Source organism: Paramisgurnus dabryanus, chromosome 13 (assembly GCF_030506205.2).
Source record: "Paramisgurnus dabryanus chromosome 13, PD_genome_1.1, whole genome shotgun sequence".
NCBI lineage: Eukaryota > Metazoa > Chordata > Actinopteri > Cypriniformes > Cobitidae > Paramisgurnus > Paramisgurnus dabryanus.
This window is the reverse complement of record NC_133349.1, coordinates 16,913,557-16,938,894: the sequence shown is the minus strand read 5'-3', so window position 1 is coordinate 16,938,894 and position 25,338 is coordinate 16,913,557. Positions and strand designations below refer to the sequence as shown.

Here is a 25,338-nt window from a genome sequence, read left to right as displayed (position 1 = left end):
TGGACGCTCTGGCGGCTGCGTCGACGGCTCGGGGCGCTCTGGACGCTCTGGCGGCTGCGTCGACGGCTCTGGGCGCTCTGGACGCTCTGGCGGCTGCGTCGACGGCTCTGGGCGCTCTGGACGCTCTGGCGGCTGCGTCGACGGCTCTGGGCGCTCTGGCGGCTGCGTCGACGGCTCTGGGCGCTCTAGACGCTCTGGCGGCTGCGTCGACGGCTCTGGGCGCTCTAGACGCTCTGGCGGCTGCGTCGACGGCTCTGGGCGCTCTAGACGCTCTGGCGGCTGCGTCGACGGCTCTGGGCGCTCTGGACGCTCTGGCGGCTGTGTCGACGGCTCTGGGCGCTCTGGACGCTCTGGCGGCTGCGTCGACGGCTCTGGGCGCTCTGGACGCTCTGGCGGCTGCGTCGACGGCTCTGGGCGCTCTAGACGCTCTGGCGGCTGGGTAAGATCCCCCTTCCTCCTGTTCTTCCTTCGAGGTCGCGGAGCAGATAGAGGATGTGGTGGTGCTCTTAAGTCGGAGGAGGACCCCCCAGACGAAGACTCCCAGGAGATCCTCCTCTCACGCTTCCCTCGAAGGGACGGAGGCGGGGAGCGGCTCTCTGGAGCCAGAGGAGAGAGTTCAGGGTCGCCGAACCCCCACATCCCGACGGTCCTACCCTCCCGGATGGGCGGGAGTCGATGGGGTTCGGCGGTTCGGGTCGGGTTCCACCTGACGTTGGCTACGGGTCCGCATACGAGCGGGTCATAAGACTCGTAACCCGACTCGTATGCGGGGCGGCAACCCTTTCCCCGTCTCGCCAGGCGAGTACCAGTGTACATGTCCGCTGGGTTCTTTTCTGGCACGTTCGTTCTGTCAGGATATGGGGTAACACAAAACACGAACCCAGATGCGGACGTACAAAAAGGGAATTTATTACAAAAACAGGGGAAAAACAGGAAAACAAAACCCACGAGGGGGCAAAACAAGACAAGGGCAACAGTACTACACGAAACTGACACTAAACTAACAATACTAACATTAAACTTTTCCAACACAAAACAGATCAAGACTAAAATATACATAAACTTACTGGAACCAACAGGGCAAAAAACAAGCATGGGACAAGGCATGAAAACAAGACGAACGTGCACCAGACAACAAACACAAGGACTCTTAAATAGGGAGAAAGTAAATTACATACAGCTGAAAATAATCACGAGTAAGGGATCGGGGAAAAAGTGACGAGACCCGGGAAATGCGTGGTCGAAATAAACCAATACTACAACCACACACTTCCCACATAGAACATATGTACTGTCAGAACCCTGCCATGCTAAACTAGACTAAAATACCAACAGGATCCGGCAGGATTCTGACAGTCGGGGCTTATTTCCCGATAACTACCGGCTGCCTCTACATTATCCCTTACTTAGTACACGATGTAACTGCAGAAGAGTCAAGTTTTAAAAACCCGAAAAGAGAAGTCACTGGCCGCCACTGCCTGTACCTATATGGCACATATTAGGACCTATTTAAAGGTAAAGGTACTGGCCCAGTGACTGTTAGGGACCATTTTTCGACCTGTCTTTCTAACAGTGTACCTGACCTTGACAAAACAAGCAGTTTTGTTACTAAACCTTATTTTGCTTGTATGCAGCATGCATGTTCTCAGTCCATGTGTATGCAGTGTGTGACTGCGTGTGGTTTTGATATATTAGGCTTGTAGACTTAAGCTCCCCTGCTCTGCCCTGTGGACAGATTCTCCTAATGAGAGAGCCGTGAATTTCTGTACTAACATCATTACTGTAATCACAGGCACTGATGAGGTTATCATTATGATGATGCTCATCTACATTCACACAAACACACATGCATAAATAACCTGTCAGTGTGTTTGTTAATGTAATTGATGTAGATATGAAAATAACCTGCAGTTCCTGGTGTAATTGGTACATATAAAATGTGATGAATACATAACACACTACATAATAACTCTTAATTAATACATACACACAGAGCTCCACTGCGGATACATGAGTCCTATATTATACAATATCGCTTATGCAGCTTTATATAGATTTATACCGCCGTGTGTCTCATTAAATCTCATTATCACAGTAAAAAAAGAGGAAGAGAGGAGAAAAGGAGAAAGTCGGAACAATGAGATTATGAGAGGAAATGACACATCCATGTGTTTTTGTCCTGCTTGACCTCTCTTTACTGACCTTCAGTATCTCAGTAGCTCCTCTGTGGATCGTGGTACAGATGTCTGTGGTGCTGCAGCGAGAAGTGATTTCCCATGTGCTCTCCCCTCTCTCCACCTTTCTTTCTCGCCTCCTCTCCATCTGATATAGATCGCTGGCTGGGGTTTAGTTGCTAATTGAATATGTTATGCGTCTGTTCAGATGACGGGAAATGGAGGGACGATGATTAAGAGATGGAATCAATTCAGCCCAACAGCTGCTGTTTTCTGTCAAATTTATTACGCTCATTCAGAGAAAGTTTGTGGTATTTAAATTTGTTTTCACATTCGTGGTCAAAACCATATTCAACTCCCTGGGTGTTTATACTCCGTCAAAGCAAAATTATTACACACGGACGCCTGCAGAAATCCCTAATGAAAATGTCGAACCGCAGTAGATGGGGCTATATGCTTACATCAGTCAATGTATGCTACTTTACTGGAATCGCATGTCCGCACACACACACACACAGACATACATTTATCCTCTGACAGGCCCCTAAGCTGTGATTATCTGCACAGGCAGCATTGGGATCTCTCATAAGCATCCTAACCCCTGCCTGCCAATAATTAGCCTCAGTTAATTACAGCCCTACTGCAGGTTAAGCTAGTGAAAAAATCACCCAGGAGATACCCTCACACCTTCAGGTACAGTAGATACATCCACATTTACACCTGAGAGACTGCTATTATGAGCTCAGTGTCCAGAGCTGAGCCTGATCAGCGTCAATATTGAAACTGACAGCTGACATCACCAGCCCTCGGCACGTCTGCACTGCAAGAAACAGGAGGGTGCGCAGGACCGAAGGCTTTAGAAGTGGTTCTTTAGGTTCTGATGTGCTGAGGGGGACTGACTTACAATTTTTTCTTCTACTGTTCGAAACATCTCCTTTTCCAATTTAATTCAACAAAATTTTTGTTATATATAAAGAAGCTTTTTTCTGTATGAGTAAGGGAGGGAAATGCTGAAAATGATAAGTTAAATAAAATACATATAGAATAGAAAAAAGTGTATTATTTCGATTTTACTTTTCTTATAATATATATTAATAATAACTTATTAGGGATACAAAGATTGTAATACTGAAACTGTATACTTTTTCTCAGACTATGGGACATTTATTCAAGTAGCATGATAGATGACAGTAAACCAGACATACCTTTCCAGCTTACAATAAAATTGCTTTTAAAAACAGAGAAAATTATATAAGAACAGGTGTCTAACATAGATAAAGAATTATGATAATACCATGAAGTCTTTAAGATGCTCTCTACATCCTTACAGATTCTCCTTTTTGGAAACTTTGTATTAACTTAAAGGATTAGTCCATTTACTCACCACCATGTCATCCCAAATCTTGATGTCTTTCTTTGTTCAGTCGAGAAGAAATTATGTTTTTTGAGGAAACATTCCAGAATTTTTCTCATTTTAATGGACCCCAACACAACAGTTTTAATGCAGCTTAAAATTGCAGTTTCAAAGGACTCTAAATGATCTCAAACGAGGCATAATGGTCTTATCTTTTTGGCAAGAAAAATACAAAATATGTGCTTTTAAACCACAGCTTCTCATCTTCCTCCCGTCCTGTGACGCCCCAGCGCAACCTTAATAGCGTCGAAAGGACACATCTTACATATATGAAACACACATTAGCAGACCATTTTAAACAATAAACTGACACAAAGACATTAATTAGTATCATTCGACATACAACAACGTCGGAACGGTCCTCTTTCTCCACACTTGTAAACACTAGGGAGTAGTTTCGCATACGTCATTCATGACCTCTTGACGTGATTACGTATTACGTCGCGCTGGCATGTCACACGACTGGAGCAAGAGGAGAAGTTGTGGTTTAAAAGTGCATATTTTTATTTGTCTTGCCAAAAATGACAATCGTTTCGCTAGATAAGACCCTTATGTCTCATTTGGGATCGTTTAGGGTCCTTTGAGTAATTTTAAACTGCATTAAAACTGTTGTGTTGGGGTCCATTAAAGTCCATTAAAATGAGAAAAATACTGGAATGTTTTCCTCAAAAAACAATTTCTTCTCGACTGAACAAAGACATAAACATTTAGGATGACATGGTGGTGAGCAAATATCTGGATTTATTTTTTTTAAGAAAATGGACTAATTCTTTTAAATACAACTGCAAAACTTTAATGAGATTATTGGAAATATGAGGTGATATCAAGGAGGTTGAATTTAATTTAAGATAAAAGACTAATTATAAGGCATTAATGCACTATTCATAGGGCCCATTTGGTGCAATGTAAGCCCACTTTGGTTTGTTTAAAATAGAATGCAGTCTCGTATAAACCCCTTTTTAATGACAGCATCCTTTTACCACACAATCACATGCAATAGCTGTAAACTCTCTGTTATTACTGGTGAGTCTTTAAAATCGCATGACCTTCATTGCTCTCATGGGATTCTGAATGATAGCTGGCCATTTGCAACAACACAATTAACTATCAGAGATCAGTAATGAGCCAATTAGCAATTACAGGCTGTTTAAGAGTCACCAGTGTGTGCTTAATTCACACCTTTGGAACTTGTTAAAGTTATTGTGCTACATTCAGAAGGCTCATAATTGTCCTATGTTATTTGCTCAGTCATACTATTGAGCTCAGTCAATACTATATATATAATAAAAAAAAAACAAGATTTTTGAAAACTTAAAAAAACTGAGTTATCTCTTCATATACATAAACCGTATAGTAATAATAATGAATCAATATTCGATAATCAGATTCAAATGAGAATATTGTTGAATAAAGTGTTATTCTAGTTCATGTTTTTGCTTCTTTAATAATCCCTTGTTATACTTTTTAGTCTACTATTTTTGTTGCAACTAAATGCTTCAATGTAAACATTCACCACATAGACACGGCTAGTTTCATCATCCTCAAAATCTCAGGGGATGACCACAAGGTCAGTTTTTTTTGTTAAGTTAAAGTAACCCAGCGGTTAAACATTGCCAAAGCAAATGTATGATTTAGATCAGCATTTCCCAACCCTGTTCCTGGAGCCACACCACCAGGGCACATTTGGATGTCTCCAACATCTGACCCCATTATCTCCCATCTAATGAGCTGATGAGTGAATTTAGGTTTGAATAAGAAGAGCTGAAAAATGTGTAGTGTTGGTGCGCCTATAGGGACAGGGTTGGGAAAGACTGATTTAGATGATTACTTTTCAAAAATAAAGGCGTACCCAGAGCTTATATCTTTTTCTGTCTGTTATATAATGTTTCTTTTTTCTATTATGGTGATATATAACTTGTATTGTTTTTTATTATCTTGTTTTTGTGCTTTAAAAGTATTCTGTAAAGCTTCTTTGCAATAATGTATAAATGGCCCTATACTCGAACCTACCCTGAGCGAGATTTGAACTGGCAATCTGTCCGATGAAAGTCAGTGCCCCAGCAAGGACCACGGCGTCTGGCATCTGTGGCTACAGCACCTCTTGAGGTCAGGGGATTACTCACTGCACAGCTCTCACACTCTAGCTGACCACCATTACAAATACAAATAAATAAAATTGAATTAAACTTGTTAATATGCTTACAGACTCCTAGAAACCCTGCAAATTTACTCACTTTGGCTGTGTCTAAAATCACATATGCTCTTGCTCACCATTCCCTATTACACTGTAAAAAATAATATGCTGGATTTACTTAAAAATATAGTGCATCATTTTTGCATCCACTTTTTAAGTAAGTTTTACTTGAAATTTAAAGCAATTGCATCAATTCCTTAAAATTCCATACTTATTTAAAAAAAATGGACGCAAAAATGACATTTCAAATGCATCAAAAACTACAAAAAATTACTATTTGAAATAATATTTATTTGTAATGTCCTTTCTAATGTTTATATAAACATAAGTTCACAAAATGTATCACTAAAGTAGTGATGTGAGCAGTTGCCCATATCCAGTAAAATGAATGGGTCTCTATGGGCATCTGCTGGTCGAAATTATTTAATTCCTAAACTGTATTTCTTTTATGGTTTTTTTTTCTAAAAACAAATGGTTGAATTCAACACCTAACACCTATATCAATATCTAAAAACAAATTTAAATCAAACTTAGATCATACTTTATGTGAATTTTCATAAAATGTTGATATTTTTCACGCAAGCTAATGGTGTAGTTGAGGAATTTAGTGGTAAACAGGTACAAAATACGTCAAATAGATGAGAAGTAAACAACAAAAAAAATATTATTTGTATTATTGAACATTTATATTTTTCTTACAATTATGCTTTCAATTTTGGAGTCATATAGACCCCAAGGGCCAGTAGCATAAACAGACAACGAGGAACGTTTCAGAGTTAAAGGCGTAAATAAAAACGATTGTGTTATTGCAGTGCATTGTGGGAATAAATTAATACAATCGACAATGTCCATTTTAATTTTGGATGCCACTAAAAATAGTGGGCCCTTAAATAGTGCACTATATATATATAAGCATGGGATCTTTTTTAATGGTTCTTGGTGAAACACAACAGGCTGATTTTAGGTGCGCTACCTCACCCAGCACCACAAATATAGGGTGACCATACGTGCCATTCTTCCCGGACGCATCTCGTCCAGGATTTCGGTGCGTCTTCCGGAAGGCGTATTTGTTGACCGCATATGCCATTCAGTTAAAAACATAAGATATACAATCGTAGTTTCATTCTTACCTTAAAATGTAACGGTTTTTTTTCTGTAATAATAATAATAATCCTCTATGATGTATGCGGTCGACACATACGACTTCCGGAAGCTAGACGAACACAAAATCCTGGACGGGATGCGTCCGGGAAGAATGGCACGTATGGTCACCCTACACAAATATATTTCTTAGGTGTGAAAGGGGCACACATGTAAAGATGATCACAACTTTGACATCTCTCTCAGAGTTTCTAAAACAGGTGCTTGATTATATAGCCTCAATACTAGTGTATATCATCATTATCACAACAACCGAGTTCCTACCTCCCAACCCAGCAGCTTGTCCGATTAACTCTTAATTAAATCCTTGGCATGCATATTTCTTTTACATCTCCATCGTACACACACTCGCACAATGAGGTGTTGTCTTCCGAGCTGATGACTGTTAAGGGTGAGTGCTTTTATTGAGGCACCGCGCGCTGGGTTTATCAGACCAGCCTCTGAATAAATGGCTGGCCCTCGTGCCCTCTCTTTTGGCCCTCTCTGTAATTCCAGCGCTTCCATTAGCTGCTGTATTGATAACGGTCATTAGCATATTTATGGTGATGGCAGGAACGTTATTGTTTGTGTTGGTTATTAATCTTCCCTCTGAGCAACTGCTCTGACAGCTCAATCTATTCCGCCATCGCGACACACACACTCTCTCACACGCGCGGCGCTTTCAAGTTGAACGCTGCTTTTGTTTGAGGGTAAATAGGCAGTGTCGGGGGGCACGGGGGAAGCAGGAAGGGAGGGGTGATTGACGCGACCCCTCCTCAGGTGAGCGCTGATCTCCAGCTGGGCCGAGGGCTCGCTGGCATCACTGTCACGCTGCCAACCGCTGCTAGCTTCACGCGATTGATTATAACAGCAAATTAAACATATTTACTGTACACACATAACTCGCCTAATTCAACCAAACACTTGTGAAGCCATTTTAAGGTTAAGTTTCTAGACTGACAGAAAGGGGAGGTTATTTTTTTGTGAAGCATATGCGTGCGTGTGGGGTTGGATGAAAGTAGAGTCATAATGTATGTGTGGTTTACTCCAAGGAAGATGTTTTATGCCTGAGGAGGGCGGATGGGGGTTGCGTCGCGTCTAATCGGTGGTCCCAGGTGACTGGTGAATTTGCGTAGTGTCACTCCTTCTGTTTGATTGACAGCTGGCTGATTAGGGCCAGCTGAGGGCTGGAAACCAGCCAGGATCACTCCTGAGGGCAATGAGCATCATCTCTATTCTCCACATCAAAACGCACAAATCTTCTCATGCGGCATTCCTGTAAGATACAACAGGATTTTTTTAAGAGCACTGGAACGTAAACACCTGACCAGGAATGTAATAAAAGAAAAGTTTGGTTAAAGAGCTTGTATTCTAGTCTGCATCAATATGTAAATTTGTGGAACTTTATCCTAAATGAAGAAACTATCATCAACCATGGTGCAGAACACTATGAAATAATGTTTTAACTACTGTACATGCTTTTAAAAATAGATATCAAATTATGCAATCAAATAGTGAGCATACAATGCAAGGTAAGGCACTGTTTTAAATTTGACACATAATTTTTCTTTATCTTTGGTAATAACGGTTTTATTGAAGCTATCATTTAGCTCATAACTTGCCACTGCGAGATTTTATTGATTGCTATTGTTTGAAAAACGGAGTAAGATTTTTATTTGTTTTATGCCATAAATGTAAATCAAAGCTCACCCCACAGTGCACCAATAATATTGGCTAGATAAATGCTAATGTGGCAGAATATTTTATTGAAGTAGTAAAATTTTAAATCACAATTTGCAAGTGTTTCATACAAGAAAACATTAAAAGACAGGCTATGAATATAAATTGTTATGAAGTAATAGGTCCTACGAAATAGCAAAGAGATATTCGTCTGTGTGTGTGTGTGTAATCAGTGATCTATTGGGATAAATATTATTTCCCTGTTTTTTAGCCACTTGTCAAATGAAAATTGCTGTATGTGTCTTCCACAAAAACTCTTTAAGACTTCACTCTTTTTAGCAGCTAAATACACTACATTCAGGAGATTTGCATCTTCAGAATTATTTCAAGGCTATTTTAAAGAAAATGTTTTAAAGGTGCCATAGAATAAAAACTGTATTTACCTAGGCATAGATGAATATTAAGAGCTCTGTACATGGTAATGACATATCATGAGCCTCAAATGCGTTTGTTTCCTCAATTTTATGTAAATCTCGTGCACACAAAAGACTGCTGGACAACAGGCCAGTCATGACATCACAGTCGAGATGTGCGCCCCAACATTAAATTTATTACAAAGTTGTGACTTCTGAGTTTACGCTACATGCTAATTAATGCTATATGCTAGTGTTTAGGCTGAAGTTCTACTATTGACTTTACAGTTACATTTTGCAAGTCCATACTGAAAAAACCCCACAAATTTACCACTCAGAAACGTCTATTAACAATCTCCAAAAAATTAGTTGTTCCTCAAAATCTGTATTTTCGTCTGATACATGCTAAAACATGTAGGGCCCTATTTTAAAGATCTAAGCGCGTGGTCTACCTAAAGCGCAAGGCGCACGGTCTAAATGGGCGTGTCTGAACCCACTTTTGCTAATTTAACAATGGGAAGAATAGTTTATGACCTTAAAACATTTTAAAGCTGTTTTCTTCAGTCATGGAAGTAAAAATATTGATATCCAACATAATCATTGTAATCTCATAAAATAATTGCATAAAATGCAAATATGCAAGAAAAGGTTTGTACTCTAAAAATACAAACAAGAGATAAAGGATTTACAAACGTGTGAAGAGCCGAAGCGTTTCAGCACTCGGACAGCGCCATTGTTTTTTTTTTCTTAAAAAGCATTACTTAAAAAGGTCCACAGGTACAGACATCATATACAATAAATCGGTTGGGTAGCATTTAAAAAAAAAAACATTTAAAAACAGATATATTTGTTTAAAGCAAAGCATTTATTTACTTACCAGGCTACAGGTGAAACTGCTCTTTACGCCTTTTAATGTCTCATAATCTATCCTAATTTATGTCCAAGAGACTCAATAATAATCTTTTACATAATTTTTCCTATTTTGAAGCTTTTTTGTGCTGCTGCGCATCCATGTGCGTGATAAGCAAACACGCGTTGTCGTCCCGTTTATAGGCGCATATTTCTAACGCGCTCATTAAATAACAAAAACAATATTGCACAAATAGACTTTAGACCAGGTTTTTTTTGGTCAATGGCGTAGTCTATTTTAGTTGCCTCGAAAAAGCAATGTGCCAACAATGTGCCTGAACGCACCTCGTTTTCAGACCTGAACGCCCATGGGTGCAAAATTGTATGCATTTGCCATTTAAACAATGTGGTGCTAAACTTGAAAATTATAATTGTGCCGGGATGAAACTAGCAAAAGACACTTGCGTCGCGCATTGCGCCGGGTGCATGATAGAGCCCATAAGGTCTGTTTACTAATGTAAGCTACTGACATGAGCCTCAGAGCAGAGCAGTGCAATTAGAGCAGAGCTCAATATTATTATTCATGAGCCCTCCAAATAGGGCAAAAATAGACTATTTGATTAAAAGGCAAATCATAAAATTTTACATTATTTCAATGCATTCTTTGGCACCTTTAAATAAACGTCTTCATGTGTTTCATTTCATAAGTAAATTAATTCCAATGCGTCACTCTCATTCTACTCATTTACATTTATGCACTTGGCATCTTTATCCAATGCAGTGGATTACTGTGATGAACATTACAATTACAAGGTACAAAAACAACATACACCATACCCGTTAAATCTGCCCTGCAAAAATAAAACCGTTTAAAAAAATTTTTCCTCACAGAAGTAGTTGTGACAATATCAGCACTTTGCATTGTGAAGGTTATGCATTCTGACCTTGTTACTGTACCTGCTTGATTTACATATCCAGTGGCCCCATAACCCCTCTTTTAATGTATGATTAAAACCCAATCAGTGTGCGGCTAAAAATAAGCTGCTCATCTTTACCACATCGAGTCTTAATGAGAAAATGCAACAAAAACTGCTCCCAAACTGCCAACAAAACAGATGTGACGCTAGTGAGGTAATACATCTGACCGTCTACGTTACAGAATTAAATCCTATTTAAAATGCACCCTCCAATTTATATTAATTTGGTGAATACATTGACCTCTGAGGTTATCACACATGCATAGTTTTTTTTTTTTGTGTGGACAGATCACACAAATAGATCTGTATGTGTACACTACACATTAATACCTTAAATTGCATGCATTAAATGGTCTGGCTTTAACAGTAATAAAAAACAGCTGATCCAAATAAATTCATATGGAAATTTGATAATAATTACACAATAGTAATCTGTTAGAGCAGTAAAAAAAATCCACTGTTCTCTATTTATACAATACATCCTAAAATAAAAGCTTCAATAGACAATGACAAACAAAACAGACACAATGCAGCTTTTCATTTAATCAGGGCTTTGGTCTCGTATCAATAGGAGTTCCTTTATGAGAAGAAACACAGAGACAGTAACAACCACAAACCCAATACAGTGTATGACCTTCAGTGTTCTAAGGAAACTTTCTCTTTAGTCTACTCAAAACTAACTTGTTATAAGCATCTTTAGTTTGAGACTGAAATAACTCTTAACACCCTCTATTGTTATCACCGAACAAAAGATGACACACCGCAGAATGGAGCAGGGCAGAGAAAACTTCTCTATCGATTTCTGCCCGAGAAACTCTCTAATGGTCCTTTGGCATAAAATACACATACACAGTTCTCAGGCCTGCCATGACACATTTGATCAATGTGGCCAGCACACGATAATTCATTAACCTCTCAGTCAGACGCGTTCTTTACATTCTTGTGGATCCTGGACCATGGCTGGTATTATAAGTCAGGTTAACTCCAAACACCCTGAGTGCTCTTTTCATTCATTAAGACTACATACTTTCATTAGTCCTTCCTTAACAACCAGACAAGAATGGATCCGTGTGCTGGTCCAAAGCAAAGTGTAATAATGCCATAAAGCATACGATGACATAATGTTATTGGGTAAGTTGGGTGATATGACTGTAGAGCTGTTCTGTAAAGGCCTGCAGTGAGAAACGCTGCTGGACTCGCTCTTTGCCAGCCTGTCCCATGCGCTGCTTGAGTTTAGGGTCTGTAACAAACTTCTGCATTGCCTCAGAGAACTGCTCAGGGGTGGGTTCACACAGGAAGCCGGTTTCATCGTGTGCCACAGACTCCAGCGGTCCACCCGAGTTGACGGCAATAACAGGGCAACGCGAGTACATGGCCTCTATGGGTACAATTCCAAAATGCTCATTGCTGGGTGTGTACAGTACACAAGTACTACCGTGCAGCAATGACAACTTCTGTTTGTCCGAAAAGGAACGGAGGAAGGTCACGTGGTCTTCCAGGTCAAGAGAAGCCGCCAGTGAGCGCAGCTCTTCATAGTGCTCTACATTCTCAGCCACACGTTCATCATAACCGCCCGCCATCACGAGGTGCACGCGCTCCCACTCCCCCGCTGACAGACGTTCCTTCAGAGCCGCTAACGCCTGCAGCGCTAACGGGAGGTTCTTTTTGCGTTCGTAGCGGTTAATTGACAGAAAGAGGAAGCTCCGCCCCTCGGGGATCAGCCCACTAAGGCCCTCTACTTCACCGTCAAAAGCTGCTGAGTTCAGAGAGGGATACAGGACATCGGTGTGGATCTTGGCCAGCTTGGGGAAAGTTTGTTGGAAGACTCCAGCAGTGAACTGGCTGTTGACTAAAATGCAGTCAGCCATGCCAGTGGTCAGTTCCTCAAACCAGTCGAGGGGAGCACGATACAGTCGCTTTAGAGCGGAGCGACGCTGAGTGAGCAGCTGGTCAGGGAAATGACAGTAGAACAAGACTTTTTTTCTGTGACATGTCAAACGCAAAAAGGGAATACATGCTGAAACCTGAAAAAGGGAGAGAGTAAAAAACTTTAAACAGTGAATGTATTAAGTTTTTAGATGGCACGATATTCTTTTTTTTATGTGCTGGGTATCTGTCAACATCAATGCTACTCCAATATAGGGCTGTAACGATTAATCGTGCAAATGCGCATTTTCTCAATGAATGAATTTTAACTATATTACGGTAAAATCCCGGCACATCCCAAAGCCAGGGAGCGCTCTCGTGCAGAAACTCCCTTTCTGCCACAAAAGAAGCAGCATTACAAACGCTATTCCAGGAAATGTCTATAAGGATATTTATATCGCTGTTCTTCAAATTGTTTCAGGTATTTTCATGATAATAAAGATTATTTTTAATGTTTTTGTTTAACAAGTGTTGCTTTTTTAAATGCACGTTATAAACGACTCGGACTCAAAATGATTTTAGATCGATAAGGACTTCGTACTGACCAAAACACCGTAGAACACGCACAAGCTGTGCATGAAACACAGAATCGATTCTGAATCTATTTCAGACAGGCATTTTTAATGGGACACACGATTAATCATTGCAGCCCTACTCCAATACCATCTAAGCTGTTAATAAAACATTTGTCTGCATGCTTAAATATACAACAACAATATTCTCAAAGAGTGAGACAAAAAAAAATAATACAATCCTAATGGAAGAAATACATAGCTCACAACATGGCTCAGTTATGCAATAAAAGATAAACATTTTATTTATTTCCAAAAATGGCAGACTGCTAATGCATAAAATTATACCTATATTACTTAACACAATCCAAATAATTTAAACATGCGTTTTTGGTTTGGTCAAAGTAAAACTCACTACAATAGTGTGATTTCAATGTGAAATGTCTGTTTTTAATTATAGATTTTCAATGTGGACCTTTGGATCCCACTTTTGGGACCCATAAATTTCACACATAAATTATAAATATGTGGTTGAAAAGAAAGTTCATTCATTAGTTGCGTTTTCACATATTTATACCTTGGTTGAAATATTCACATATAAAGATCAGTACTATCAAATAGTGGTTGGGTATGGGCGTAAATTCCATCTAACAGTGGGGTTAAAGCAATTTTTGAAAGAGACAGAAATAATACAGCCAAAATTGTACTTATACGGTTATGTGTACACAAGTGGACAGCCTCATATTTTTCTTTAAAACCATTTAATTATTGCAATGTGTTTGAAGTGGTTTACATTCGAGCCACCAATGAAATTTGAACTTAATTTTAAACGGAATGACTGTTAAGTATAATCGCTAACATAGCAGACTTGTTGAAAAACATCGGTTATCATCATTTTTTTGTCATGATTAATTTATTTATGAGTCAGTATCATCTGTATTAAAGAGAAAATAATCACTTCCAATGTTTAAAGTGAATAAAATAACTTTGAAAGCCTACTAACTAGAGTTTCATAACTACTGAACAGCTTTGTTTTCTTAATTAACTTCTGTGTGCAGATGACTTGAGGTAAATGGGAAAGCAGGCAGTAGGCAAAACCACTGTGGTCCAATGGAAGGGGGAATTAAAATGTTTTTTTAAACCTACAACTTTTTGCCCCGTTTGAATTTGTATTGTTTTACTACTTACACGTTTTTTTTTTTTTAAGTTTATATAATAATTATATTATTTATAATACACATGGTTTTTAATTACATTTTTATGGGTATAACCCTCAGACTCTGCACTTCTAGGATTTCACAACATAATTTGAAACAGTAAAAAGTAAAACTATCGGTATCGCTATTCATATAGATTATGACTATCAGTATCGGCATATCCGTAGTGGTTAGCATAAGTATCGTTTAAAGTTTGTTAATATAAGTTGTTACCTGATCACAGAAGACTACATCAAACTCCTCCCCACTGAGGAATACAAGATAGAGAGTTACGTAGATCATACGCAGGTATGCACATAAAGCATGGCAATAGCCAAACACACTGGTGGGCAGCCAGTCACCAGCACACACCACGGGCAGATCAGGTGAAAGAGTCTCAGAGAAGCAGTGCTGTGGGTCATAGTGTGCTGTCCAGATTTGCACACTGCAGCCACGAGAGCGTAGAGCTACAGCTGCATCCACCACCAGACGCTCTGCTCCACCTATACCCAGATCAGGGTGCAGGAACACCACTCGAACCATTCTGTTGTGAGAACACAGAGACAAAATCAAGTCAAGTGACACTTACATCCAATATTGATGCTGAAGAGTTGTTTTTCAACAAACGGGTTTTGATCAAAACAAGCTCATTTTATGTGACTGTGTAGTTGCAACACGAGTCTGTGTGTGTTCATGTCAATGGGTGTCATCGGGGCAGTTTCCTGGAAAGGGTTTATCCTGGTCCCAGACTTAAATGCATGTTTCAGCTGTTTTAATTTAAAAATACCTTGTCCTGACTAATTTTAACATATATCTGTGACATTGTTGTCTCACGATGCACACCTGTAGTGTTTTTGTAAGGTATGTTTGTAAAAACGTCTTAAATTACCTAATATAAATAATGCCTAGTCCTGGATTAACCTAAACCCTGTCTGGGAAACCGCCCCATAAACTCGAATGCCTAGCTTTACTCTACATTGTTAAATGACAGAAGATAGCTAAAAACAAACGGGACATGTGATCTCAAAACTCTTAAAATTCAGGCATATATTGAATAAAGTCGTCAAATTCAACACTCACTGCTTCTTGGTGGTTACTAACAATAGTATAGCAACACTGTCAAGACTCAATGAATAAACAATCTTGTTTACATACCTGTGCTTTAATTACCAATTTCAGGCAGACCTTTTTTTAAACTAGGAATTAACAATGCTTACCTTTACTCGTGTGTTTACACTAACACCACTTCAGCTGCCTGTATAAATAACTAAAATGGCTTAAAGTTCACAAATGCGATATAATAATGAAACTGGCTTCAGGATTGAGCCACAATGTCTTCCGTACACATCATCTATCGCGTATGACACGTCACTGTACTGGGTTATCTCCACTTAGATTTTTCCTCAATTAAATTAGGTTCCGAAGCTGCATTTGCAGGTTATATTAAATTGTCTTATATTGCAAATTATTTCCTCTGTGATCTTTATTAAAATTGCTTTCTCAAGTCGTCCAAAAATGCAATAAACCCGATTAACAGAATCTATTTAAATCAGGCACTACACCGGCTCCTAAGAGGGTCCTTTCTATGGTTGTCGTGGCTTTCTCAGTGAAGCGTCATCAACAGGCTTTCTCCTTTAGCGGTCCGGATCGGCTGGAGTTCAGTAACAGAGGCAGTTAAATCAGACTGAGTCTTCTTCAGAGTCTTGAAACAAATACTAAACAAAATGGTAAGTTTCTTCATCAAGATCTTTGTAATTCAACTTTATAATGAAGCAGTCTAAAATAAGTGTTGTCTGCGCATTCATAGCTAACGTTATTTCTTGATTGCTAGCTGTTTTAGCTAGCTAGTCATAACTTACAGTCACTATAATTTTTAATGTAGATAGGTGTGCTTTAAGCTAGATCATTTTAATTCCTTAAAATGTGATATGTTTGTTTAGTGTTGTGTTAGTAGTGTAATATGCACATCATTTGTGGATTCGTTAGCTCGCTATTTTCAATGACCGCATCAGTTTAGGAGACGTGGCTATTTTGGACCACCAAGCTCTTCAGATTCAGTCTGACCCACACTTTTCTTTTTTTGAGTGATGATTTGAATTAAATCTAAATGGCGGTACTATTTACTCAGTTTGAACATTTTAAACCTTAATGGACATTTTCATTAATATGCTATTGCACTAATAAGGCATAACGGGTTAATAGTTATGTATGAACGGTTTGTATAATGCATCTGGGTGCTCATTATAGTAGGTATGTTGCTAAAATTTTCAAAATGGTTAAATGCTAAAACTAGTTGTTCATATAGAAAGAGCTTGAAAAAGCTTTTAAATGAGACCAAGATCATGTTTATGGGTTCAAGAATAACAAAATCCTGGCCATTTGAATCTTGAAAATCATTACTTTATTTTGTCCATGTTTTCCATTAGAATTCAAGAAAATGTGTGACCGAATCATGAAAATGATGACGCTTTTTTGCTACAACTTTTTTAATTTGAGATATTGACCTGAATCTTTCAGGATAAGCTGTTTGCCAGCTGTTTGAAAAGTCAGATATATAAAAAACAAACTGCTAATTACACCAAATAACACTCATTATTCAGAATTTTGCTAATAACTCCAAGATTGGCTCAAAGATCTCATTTGTTTTAACCAAAGGGTTTCGTATCTTAATTCTTTTACAAGTTTTAGATTAAAAACAAAAATATTCAATTCATAGCTATTCTAATATATACAGACATCTACTACATGGCTATACGCCTGCTTCACATTCTTTGTCCATTCAAGCAGATTTTGGGAATGGTAAAACTCCCGTGGTCGTCGTTCAAATTTATTAAAATTTCGTTCACTTGTAGTTTAGCAATTAAACTAAATGTCTATTACAGTTTCAAGAATGTCTTAACTCAACTTCACCAAAAACAACGAGGATTTTACAAACAACAGACTTTGGCGAGCTCGCACGGCCAGTAGTTAAACATGAAAGGTGGTGACTGAAAACGAGAAGGTACCTATGGTTCTTCTGGTGGTGTTAACAATAAAAACTCCAGAATAAAAACCAACGGAAGCATTATTTTCCACAACACCGCACGCCGCCTGAGGAAATCTTGAGTTTCTTTGAGCGGAACCAAAAAGTCAGCCGCGACAGCGGAGTTAGCAACATGCCTAATTATAGCATTATTTGTTGTATTAATTGTTTTGTAGTGTATAATATCTTAAAGAATAATACACAAGTTACTGTTTGTAACAATTCCACAGGCACAATGTAGTATTCATAATATCCATTTGGTTTACGGTTCTTCTTCTGCTCCTCTCTTGCATTTAGCCTGGGCCTGCATCTAGTGCAACAAATGTCGGTGCCTCCAGCCGTTCCCCCAGTAAGACAGTGGCCCCTCGAGCTGCTGGAACATCAGCAAGACAGAGGTAAGGGTTTCAGTGAGCATCAGATTATTTGGTCCCAAAACACCAACCAACACATATTCAAAGTTTATTGGTTAAGCTTTGCTTAACTTCACTCATTGCCCAGTGCCCACTTGATCTAATCATATCTAAACTTTATTTTGTATATCTTGGCTTCTGCGTCAACTGTGATTGATTAGATCAGCAAAACTTAATATTGTGCCCCCCTGCAAGTCACATTGATTCCTCACTGTTTTCTTGTGTTTGAACATCTTCAGTATATGATGTGATTTGGTTGGTTGCTGCACTGATCAAAAGGGTCATCAAGATTGCTTGAGCATATCTGACATTAGTCTTGTCTGTCATTTTGGTGGTTTCCACAGGAAAGCTCCCAGCAGTGGTGCACGCAGTGGAGGCAGATCCACAACGTCAGCTGGGGGGACAGGAGGGATTTGGCGCTTTTACACTGAGGACTCACCAGGACTTAAAGTGTGAGTAGCTGATAGAGTTGATAGCTTGAATATTGCTTGTTTTATTTTGTTTTTAATGTTGACTTTCCATTGTAGGTTTTATTTCAGTGCCTTTTTTATTATTTTCATATTTATATTAAAGACATTTTATTTAAGTAAAATATTAATATAATTAAATAATCAAAAAGGAAATAAAATCTAATTAAATGGAATAAAATGATGTAATTAGAGATATATCAGCCAATAAAACCTATTTTTAGACTATCGGCAGATAGTTTTAAAAAACACTATAGTCATGGTCGATAAGACGTGTCAATCAAAAGAGAACAGGAAAATGCAATGAATAGAGTTCTGTGTATAGAAAATGTAAAGAAACATCCCTTTTTTAAGCAAATTTAATCTACAGAATTTAGTTAATGCGAGTTAATCTAACCACCAAACTATCAGTATCGGCAGATATCTGTCTGAATAATCGGCTATCGGTGCATCTGAAAATGTTAATATTGGTACATCTCTAATATTTTAATTAATTAATTAAAATATTAGTTTACATTTACATACATCCAGCATTCACATACAGTGGGTGTAAATGCAGCTATGCACTTAAATGATAGTAGTTTGCCAGATAGACGTCTTGTAGGGATGCACCGATACTGGTATCGGCCTCGATACCACATTTTCTAAAGTACTCGTACTCGTTAAAAGTCCCCCGATACCAGGGATCGATACCACGCTCTGAGAAATGTCTATGTTTGAGCAGCGTGTAAGGGGTTAATGCCTCTTGTGTTGTCCAAAGAGGCAGAGTTTACAACAAACTGGAAAACTAGTCCCTTGTTTTTTTGTTAAATTATATGACTAAAGCTGTTACCTGTAAATTTAAATCATGTTTTTTATTAAGTACTCTGTATCGGTATCGGCAAGTACTGAAATGCAAGTACTCGTACTCGTAGTCCAAAAAAGTGGTATCGGTGCATCCCTAACGTCTTGTTTGACTGAATTGATGAGAATGTGTTTTTATTTGCATTTTATTTTTACAAATATTTTATTTTTATTTTATTGTTTGAAAACATACACGGTGCACAACATGTAAACTGGTTGGAAAGCTTACATCTGACCTTGTTGTACATATCTGGCAGGGCTGTTGTTGCAAAGAATAAGGGGGAAATCAGACCATACCAATACAGACGTTATCGTCTGTTCTGTATCACGGCGGGAAAAACACTGATATATTACCAAACCCCAATATACTGCCCAGCCCTAGTAAATGGTAACTGTGGAACCATTAAGAAATCATATTAGATGACATGAATTGTTATTCAATGCTTAATATCAAAACGAAACTGATTTATAGACATGCTTAATGTGCACAGATCCAACACGAACACACAGATGCTCATTATTAATTCATCTGCTCAACTCTACAGGAAGTGACACGGCAGGGAGGGGCAGAAGGTTCTAAGAGGTTTAGCATTTATAAGGATAAACATGAAATTTTAACGACAGGAAATTGGCCTCATGGGCTCAACCTCCGTCTTCATTTGATCTCTCCCCTGCTGTTTTCTATTTCACAGCTGTGTAGATGTGCGCACGTGTGTCAGTATTTAAAGCGTATTCTTAATGCAACTTGAACTTTAAGTGAACAAAGAACTTCTGCAGGAATTTCTAATACAATTTTCACGTAAATTAATCTTTGTTTTCATGTGTACAGCATTGTTCTAGATTATTACATTAGTACCTAGATGTGCATCTTAAAATTATTTTTTTTAGATTACCTACAGTGGTCTTATTTACACTTGTGCATCTCTTAGAGAATGAGAACGTATGTGTGGTGTTAAGTGTGTGAAGTCTTCAGGTTTGTGTGTCTGTGTGTGTGTTTTGGAGCTTAATTAAAGTTCTGTTGGAAAAGGTCACATCAATTAAAGCCTGAGGGGTGGGCCTTCAGTCGGCATGGTTACACGGCTACCTAGCGACCCTGGGGATGGTCAGTTCCTGCTTTAATAAAGCCCCACATTTTCCGCCTAGCTTGTTAACAGTATCCTACTCGCCAACATTAATAATCCTAATTACCCCCTAGTCACATGATCAAGATGAGCAGTCCTGATTGGCCCACTGGGAGGAAATTGGTCCCAGTCAAAAGAACTTGCATAACACTGTGCACATTTTTACTTTGAATGTATTAACTAATGTTTTGAATCACCATCTGACAGATAGCAAAAACTAAAATTTGTCATTCAGGTTTATAAACATTTTAATAGTGTAGATCAGCGTGTTTTTATACCTTCTGAAATGGGGCAGCACACTTAATTCGAAAAATGAATTGGGATTTCAATTACAGCTAAAACCGTTACATAATCGCAAAAAAATCTAAATTGCAGCTGTCCATTTGTGCTCCTTTCTGTGCATTTCGGAAGTATTTTTGGGCACCAAAAAATTGCTGAGTTGACGCGTTCTTTAGCTATTTGCTTGTTTACTAACAATATAACTCCCATAATTATTTGTTATTTACATTTTATTTAGTTTTGGATGTTTGGAATTAGGGATGCTTAACGATTAATCGCGATTAATCGCTAGCAAAATAAAAGTTTTTATTTACATCATATATGTGTGTGAACTGTGTATAATAACTTTGTATAAATAAATGTACACACATGCATGTATATGTTTTAGAAATGTTTACATGTGTATATACATTTGTATATTTATGTATAATTTATATTATATATAAATATAAATATTTAATATATTAAAAAAAATGTTTCTTAAAATTATACATGAATGTGTTCATATATATTTATTTATTTATTTATTTTATATTTATATTTATTTATTTATTATACACAGTTTACACACACATGTGATGTAAACAAAAACTTTTATTCTGCTAACAATTAATCGCGATTAATTGTTTAGCATCCCTATTTGGAATTTACCATGCAACTGCTTCATAAAGTTATAAAACATTTAAAAACTTCAATGTAAAATCTATTAATCAACAATAATAATCGCAATTACATCAAGGTGAATAATCTTACTTTGAATAATCATACTTTAAACAGAACTACTGAGTATTGCAATTAATGATATGAATTTTGAAAGTTTGTGTAGTCTTGTTAAAACTGTCTATCCTCCACTAGGGGTCTCTGTGTTTTAACATTTGTTGATGAGAGCTGACAGAAATTTTACTTTTCTTCTTGCAGTGGCCCAGTACCTGTTTTGGTGATGAGTCTGCTTTTTATCGCATCTGTATTCATGCTGCATATCTGGGGAAAGTACACCCGCTCCTAATCCTGAATGACCTCTGAACTCTGATCCTGAAACCTGTCACTGATTCTTAAGCCATTGGACTTGGACCAAACTCTGACCATCATCACCCCAATGCCCTTTTCTTTATTATAAACTCCATTTCAAGGGGTATTCGCCCCATAAGAGTTTACCCAGTCACTACTACAACCATTTAGTCATTATAAACGGATTCAGTTTTTTCTTTTTGTTTTCTTCATCACAGCAGAACATGTTTTTTTTTTAAACCTTTGTACAAAACTAAAATGTAAAATTGTACAATAAAGTGCTATAAAACATTTGTTTCCATTTGCTTTTATCTCATCTTCTGGAATAAGGAAAATGACAGGGTGTTACTTGCATAAGAATAGTTTTATGCAAATATACATTCCAGACATGCTGTTAGTGTGTGAGCTGTTTGTGCTTCACCCATTTTCTAAACATGATGTAATAATGTGCTGTAACCTAAATTCCAATGAGCCTTTGCTACAGTCATCACTTACCTCACCTTACTCAAGCATGTCTGTGCAGTTGAAACATTTTGCCCTGTGCAGCACAAAGTTATTAAAACATGTATATTGTTGGCTTATTAGTTTAAAAGATTATGGAGAATTGATGTAGAATTATATATCAGTACATATTTATATTTAAACCTAAGTGAAACATACTTAGTATTTTCTAATGGGGGAAAAGAGGAGCTGGGGCACATGCTGCAAGAATTGTTTATTGCTGTTAAATTCTTTCAATTTTTAGTTGATGACAGAATTAAATAATATTGTACAAGCTACATAATCTGTATTCGAAGAAGTGCATTGCACATAAAAAAATAGCAGTTTTATGGTGGATAAATAACTGTTTCCTTAGGAATCCTTCAAAATGTATATTTTGGATTGCAGTCATTTCTTGTAGATGCTTAAAATTTTAAAATATTCCCATGGATCAATGACACTTTTCAATCAAAATCATTAAGATTAGCCTGTAGGAGGCGCAATGGGCCACTCTTACAATCAGAGCAGGACTCTTCAGTGTGTGTTTATTTCTGTGTGTCCGTCTATGTTCTTTATTATTCATGTCCTAACTGAGAGTAAGGTTTCCCTCTGGTTCACAATAATCCCAACAATCAACCCAGTTAGAATTATTCAGTATCATCTTAAAAATGGATCCATGTGCACAAGAAGCACTGTTTTTTTTCTATGCGTCTCAACAAGATTGTATGGTATGCATTTAATTTGTTGCCTGTTGAGATCTGTGTGTCACTTTAGGCCAAGAACCAGTGTTTTGACTAAGGCATTAATATACTATAATAACTTACATCTCTGTTCAAATTAAATAAATCATGAATGGCGCCTATATACATTTAAAATGATTTGAACACATTTTAAAAACAAAAGGTTTATGTGATGTATTTTCTTTTGATTTTTTTAAATATTTTAACCCAAAATATTTCTTCATTTTGACACAAATGCATGGACTGCATTAAAAAGAAATTGCTGCAAGTTTTAAAAAATTTCTTGGAAATTTTAAAATGTGTTTGGATGAAAGTGTTCACACCTCAAGTTTTTTTCTGTTGATATATTTTTCTTTTTTCTTGTAACCATTTCCTGAGCCCTAACCGCTGCCTGTGTAGAGGGACAGCCCCAGAGAAAAACACTCACAGATATCAATGCTGAGCGCTGCGTGCAATGCCACATGCTTTCAAATACACTGTTACATACAGCAGCATGCCTCATGCTCAATGCAAATCTCTCTCTTTTTTCTTCTTTCTCTCTCTCTCTCTCTTTCTCTTTCTTTTCCTCAGAGGAAAGATCAAATCTTAAATAGGTCAAGTCTTCACCACTTTTCTTCAACCATATCTCTTTCAACAAAAACCTTATAGTTGCAATTAAACACAACTGCTCTTTATCTAAAACCTCTAATGGTGAGTTTGAGAAAGGGAGTGATTTGGAGGAAACCAAAAGTGGAGGGGGTATTTGTGGAAACCCCAATAGTTGAGGTGGAAATGCAGGTCTTGATAATTTTAAAAGGATGACAACTAGGAAAGTGTGCAGTTTTGTCTCCACCTCCAAACGCTGGTAAGGACCCTTCCTTAACTTGGGGAAATTCTGTATCATTTTAGAACGAGGGAGGGGGCTGCACACAAATTCACTGGAACTTGGTGCCTACTGTTTTGTCACAACTAGTATTTAAAGATCTGTATAATATAAGTAGCTACAGAAACACTTTTTTGAGCCCTTCGTTGTGTCCCCAACTTCCTGTTTCGGTAGGAAACACATCAACACAGGAAAAGAAAGAAAGCCGTGTTCATCAAAAGATTACAAAGAATCTTTAAAAGCGTTCATGATTATTTTATCCCTCATGTTTCCTTCAGCATACCTAAAATGAATTCAGTAGCTATATGACACCGTATATCAACCCAGGTATGTCACATATTTCATCTTTTAACACTTGTGACAGGGAAACATGTGCACAACAACATTCAGACACAAAAAAAATAAAATCTCACAAGTGTGGTTTGTACTTGAAGGAAAAATAGTGTGAATGTGTAAGGATGACTTTGCAACAGCCTGGAGGTGATGACAGTGGTATTTGCCAAAGTAGAGCAAGATAGCAGAGGCAAGACACTCCTGCATTCTTTCTTCTCATCCATTTTCACAACATACAGCGCATTGTTCTCAACATAAGATTCACACGAAACATGACCTAATTATTTGTATGTGCATGAGCAACCATTATATAAATTAATAAATACACTGTAAAAAGTGAAAGTTGGATCTACTTGTACACATTACTTTATTTGGTAACACTTAAAAAATAAGTTTTTTCATTAAAGTGCACCTATTTCATTGCTAAAAAACAACGTTGTTTTGTGTATTTGGTGTAATACAATGTGTTTGTGTGGTTTATGGTTTAAAAACACGTTATTTTCCACATACTGTACATTTTTGTAGCTCCAGATTTCCCTGAAACGCACTTATTCATGTACAAAACTCATCGATTTGAAAAGCGCTGTGTCCCTGATTGGCCAGCTAATCTGTACGTTGAAATTAGCCTGAATACCTCTGACGTCAGCCGGAAATGTGGCGCTCCTTACCATGTTTGAAAGATTCGGTCATAATGCAATGCTAACAGGAGTGTTAGCTGTGAGTCGGATGCTGGAGGAATTATGATAATGCCAGTCTGCACATCACCAATACTAAACCAAAGTTTGTAGTTGTCCAAGAAAAGAGATTTACGTTGGAGACGATAACCCGCGTTATTTTTGGACACCAAAAAATTGCCCCAATATTGCAACAATATAACTCCAATAATTTTTTGTTATTTACATTTTTATTTAGTTTTGGATGTTTGGAATTTACCATGCAACTGCTTCATAAAGTTATAAACATTAAAAACTTCAATGTGAAATCTATTAATCGTCAATAATAATCGCAATTACATCATCAAGGTGAATAATCTTACTTTGAATAATTATACTTTGAACAGAACTACTGACTATTGCAACTAATGATCTGAATTAAAAGTTATCATTTACTTTGGGGTTTGTACCTTTTGCATATCTTTAAGATGTACAAATACACACTTACACACCAAAGGAAATGTAAAATTGCGAATTGGACAAAAGTTCGAAAATTAAAATTGAAAGAATTTTTTTTAGGTTTTACCAATTAAGGATTTTATGCCACGGGTCTGTTGAATGCTGTATTCTGATTGGCTGAGAAAT

At 37.7% G+C, this 25,338-nt stretch overlaps 2 protein-coding genes across 2 annotated transcripts; one reads left to right on the top strand and one right to left on the bottom strand.

Moving 5' to 3' along the window:
- Positions 1-10,594: 10,594 nt before the first annotated feature.
- alg2 (ALG2 alpha-1,3/1,6-mannosyltransferase) lies at positions 10,595-15,848 on the bottom strand. Its single transcript, XM_065245523.2, has 3 exons — positions 15,693-15,848; positions 14,710-15,019; positions 10,595-12,865 (listed from the first exon to the last, which is right to left on the bottom strand). Exons 2-3 carry the CDS (start codon positions 15,016-15,018, stop codon positions 11,966-11,968), a joined length of 1,209 nt encoding a protein of 402 aa, XP_065101595.2. The 5' UTR covers position 15,019; positions 15,693-15,848; the 3' UTR covers positions 10,595-11,965.
- Positions 15,849-16,045: 197 nt separating this feature from the next.
- On the top strand, positions 16,046-21,918 carry sec61b (SEC61 translocon subunit beta). The gene is made up of 4 exons (XM_065260829.2): positions 16,046-16,202; positions 17,795-17,892; positions 18,252-18,359; positions 21,536-21,918. The coding sequence occupies exons 1-4, from the start codon at positions 16,200-16,202 to the stop codon at positions 21,621-21,623; spliced, it is 297 nt and encodes a 98-aa protein (XP_065116901.1). The 5' UTR covers positions 16,046-16,199; the 3' UTR covers positions 21,624-21,918.
- The last annotated feature ends 3,420 nt before the right edge of the window (positions 21,919-25,338 follow it).

Coding starts and splice junctions, on each gene's coding strand:
- alg2 (XM_065245523.2), bottom strand. CDS start 15,018: ATGGTTCGAGTGGTGTTCCTGCACCCTGATCTGGGTATAGGTGGAGCA. Junction 12,866..14,709: donor ATGTAGTCTTCTGTGATCAG/GTAACAACTTAT, acceptor TCCCTTTTTCAG/GTTTCAGCATGTATTCCCTT.
- sec61b (XM_065260829.2), top strand. Junction 17,893..18,251: donor GGAACATCAGCAAGACAGAG/GTAAGGGTTTCA, acceptor TGGTTTCCACAG/GAAAGCTCCCAGCAGTGGTG. Junction 18,360..21,535: donor GACTCACCAGGACTTAAAGT/GTGAGTAGCTGA, acceptor TTCTTCTTGCAG/TGGCCCAGTACCTGTTTTGG.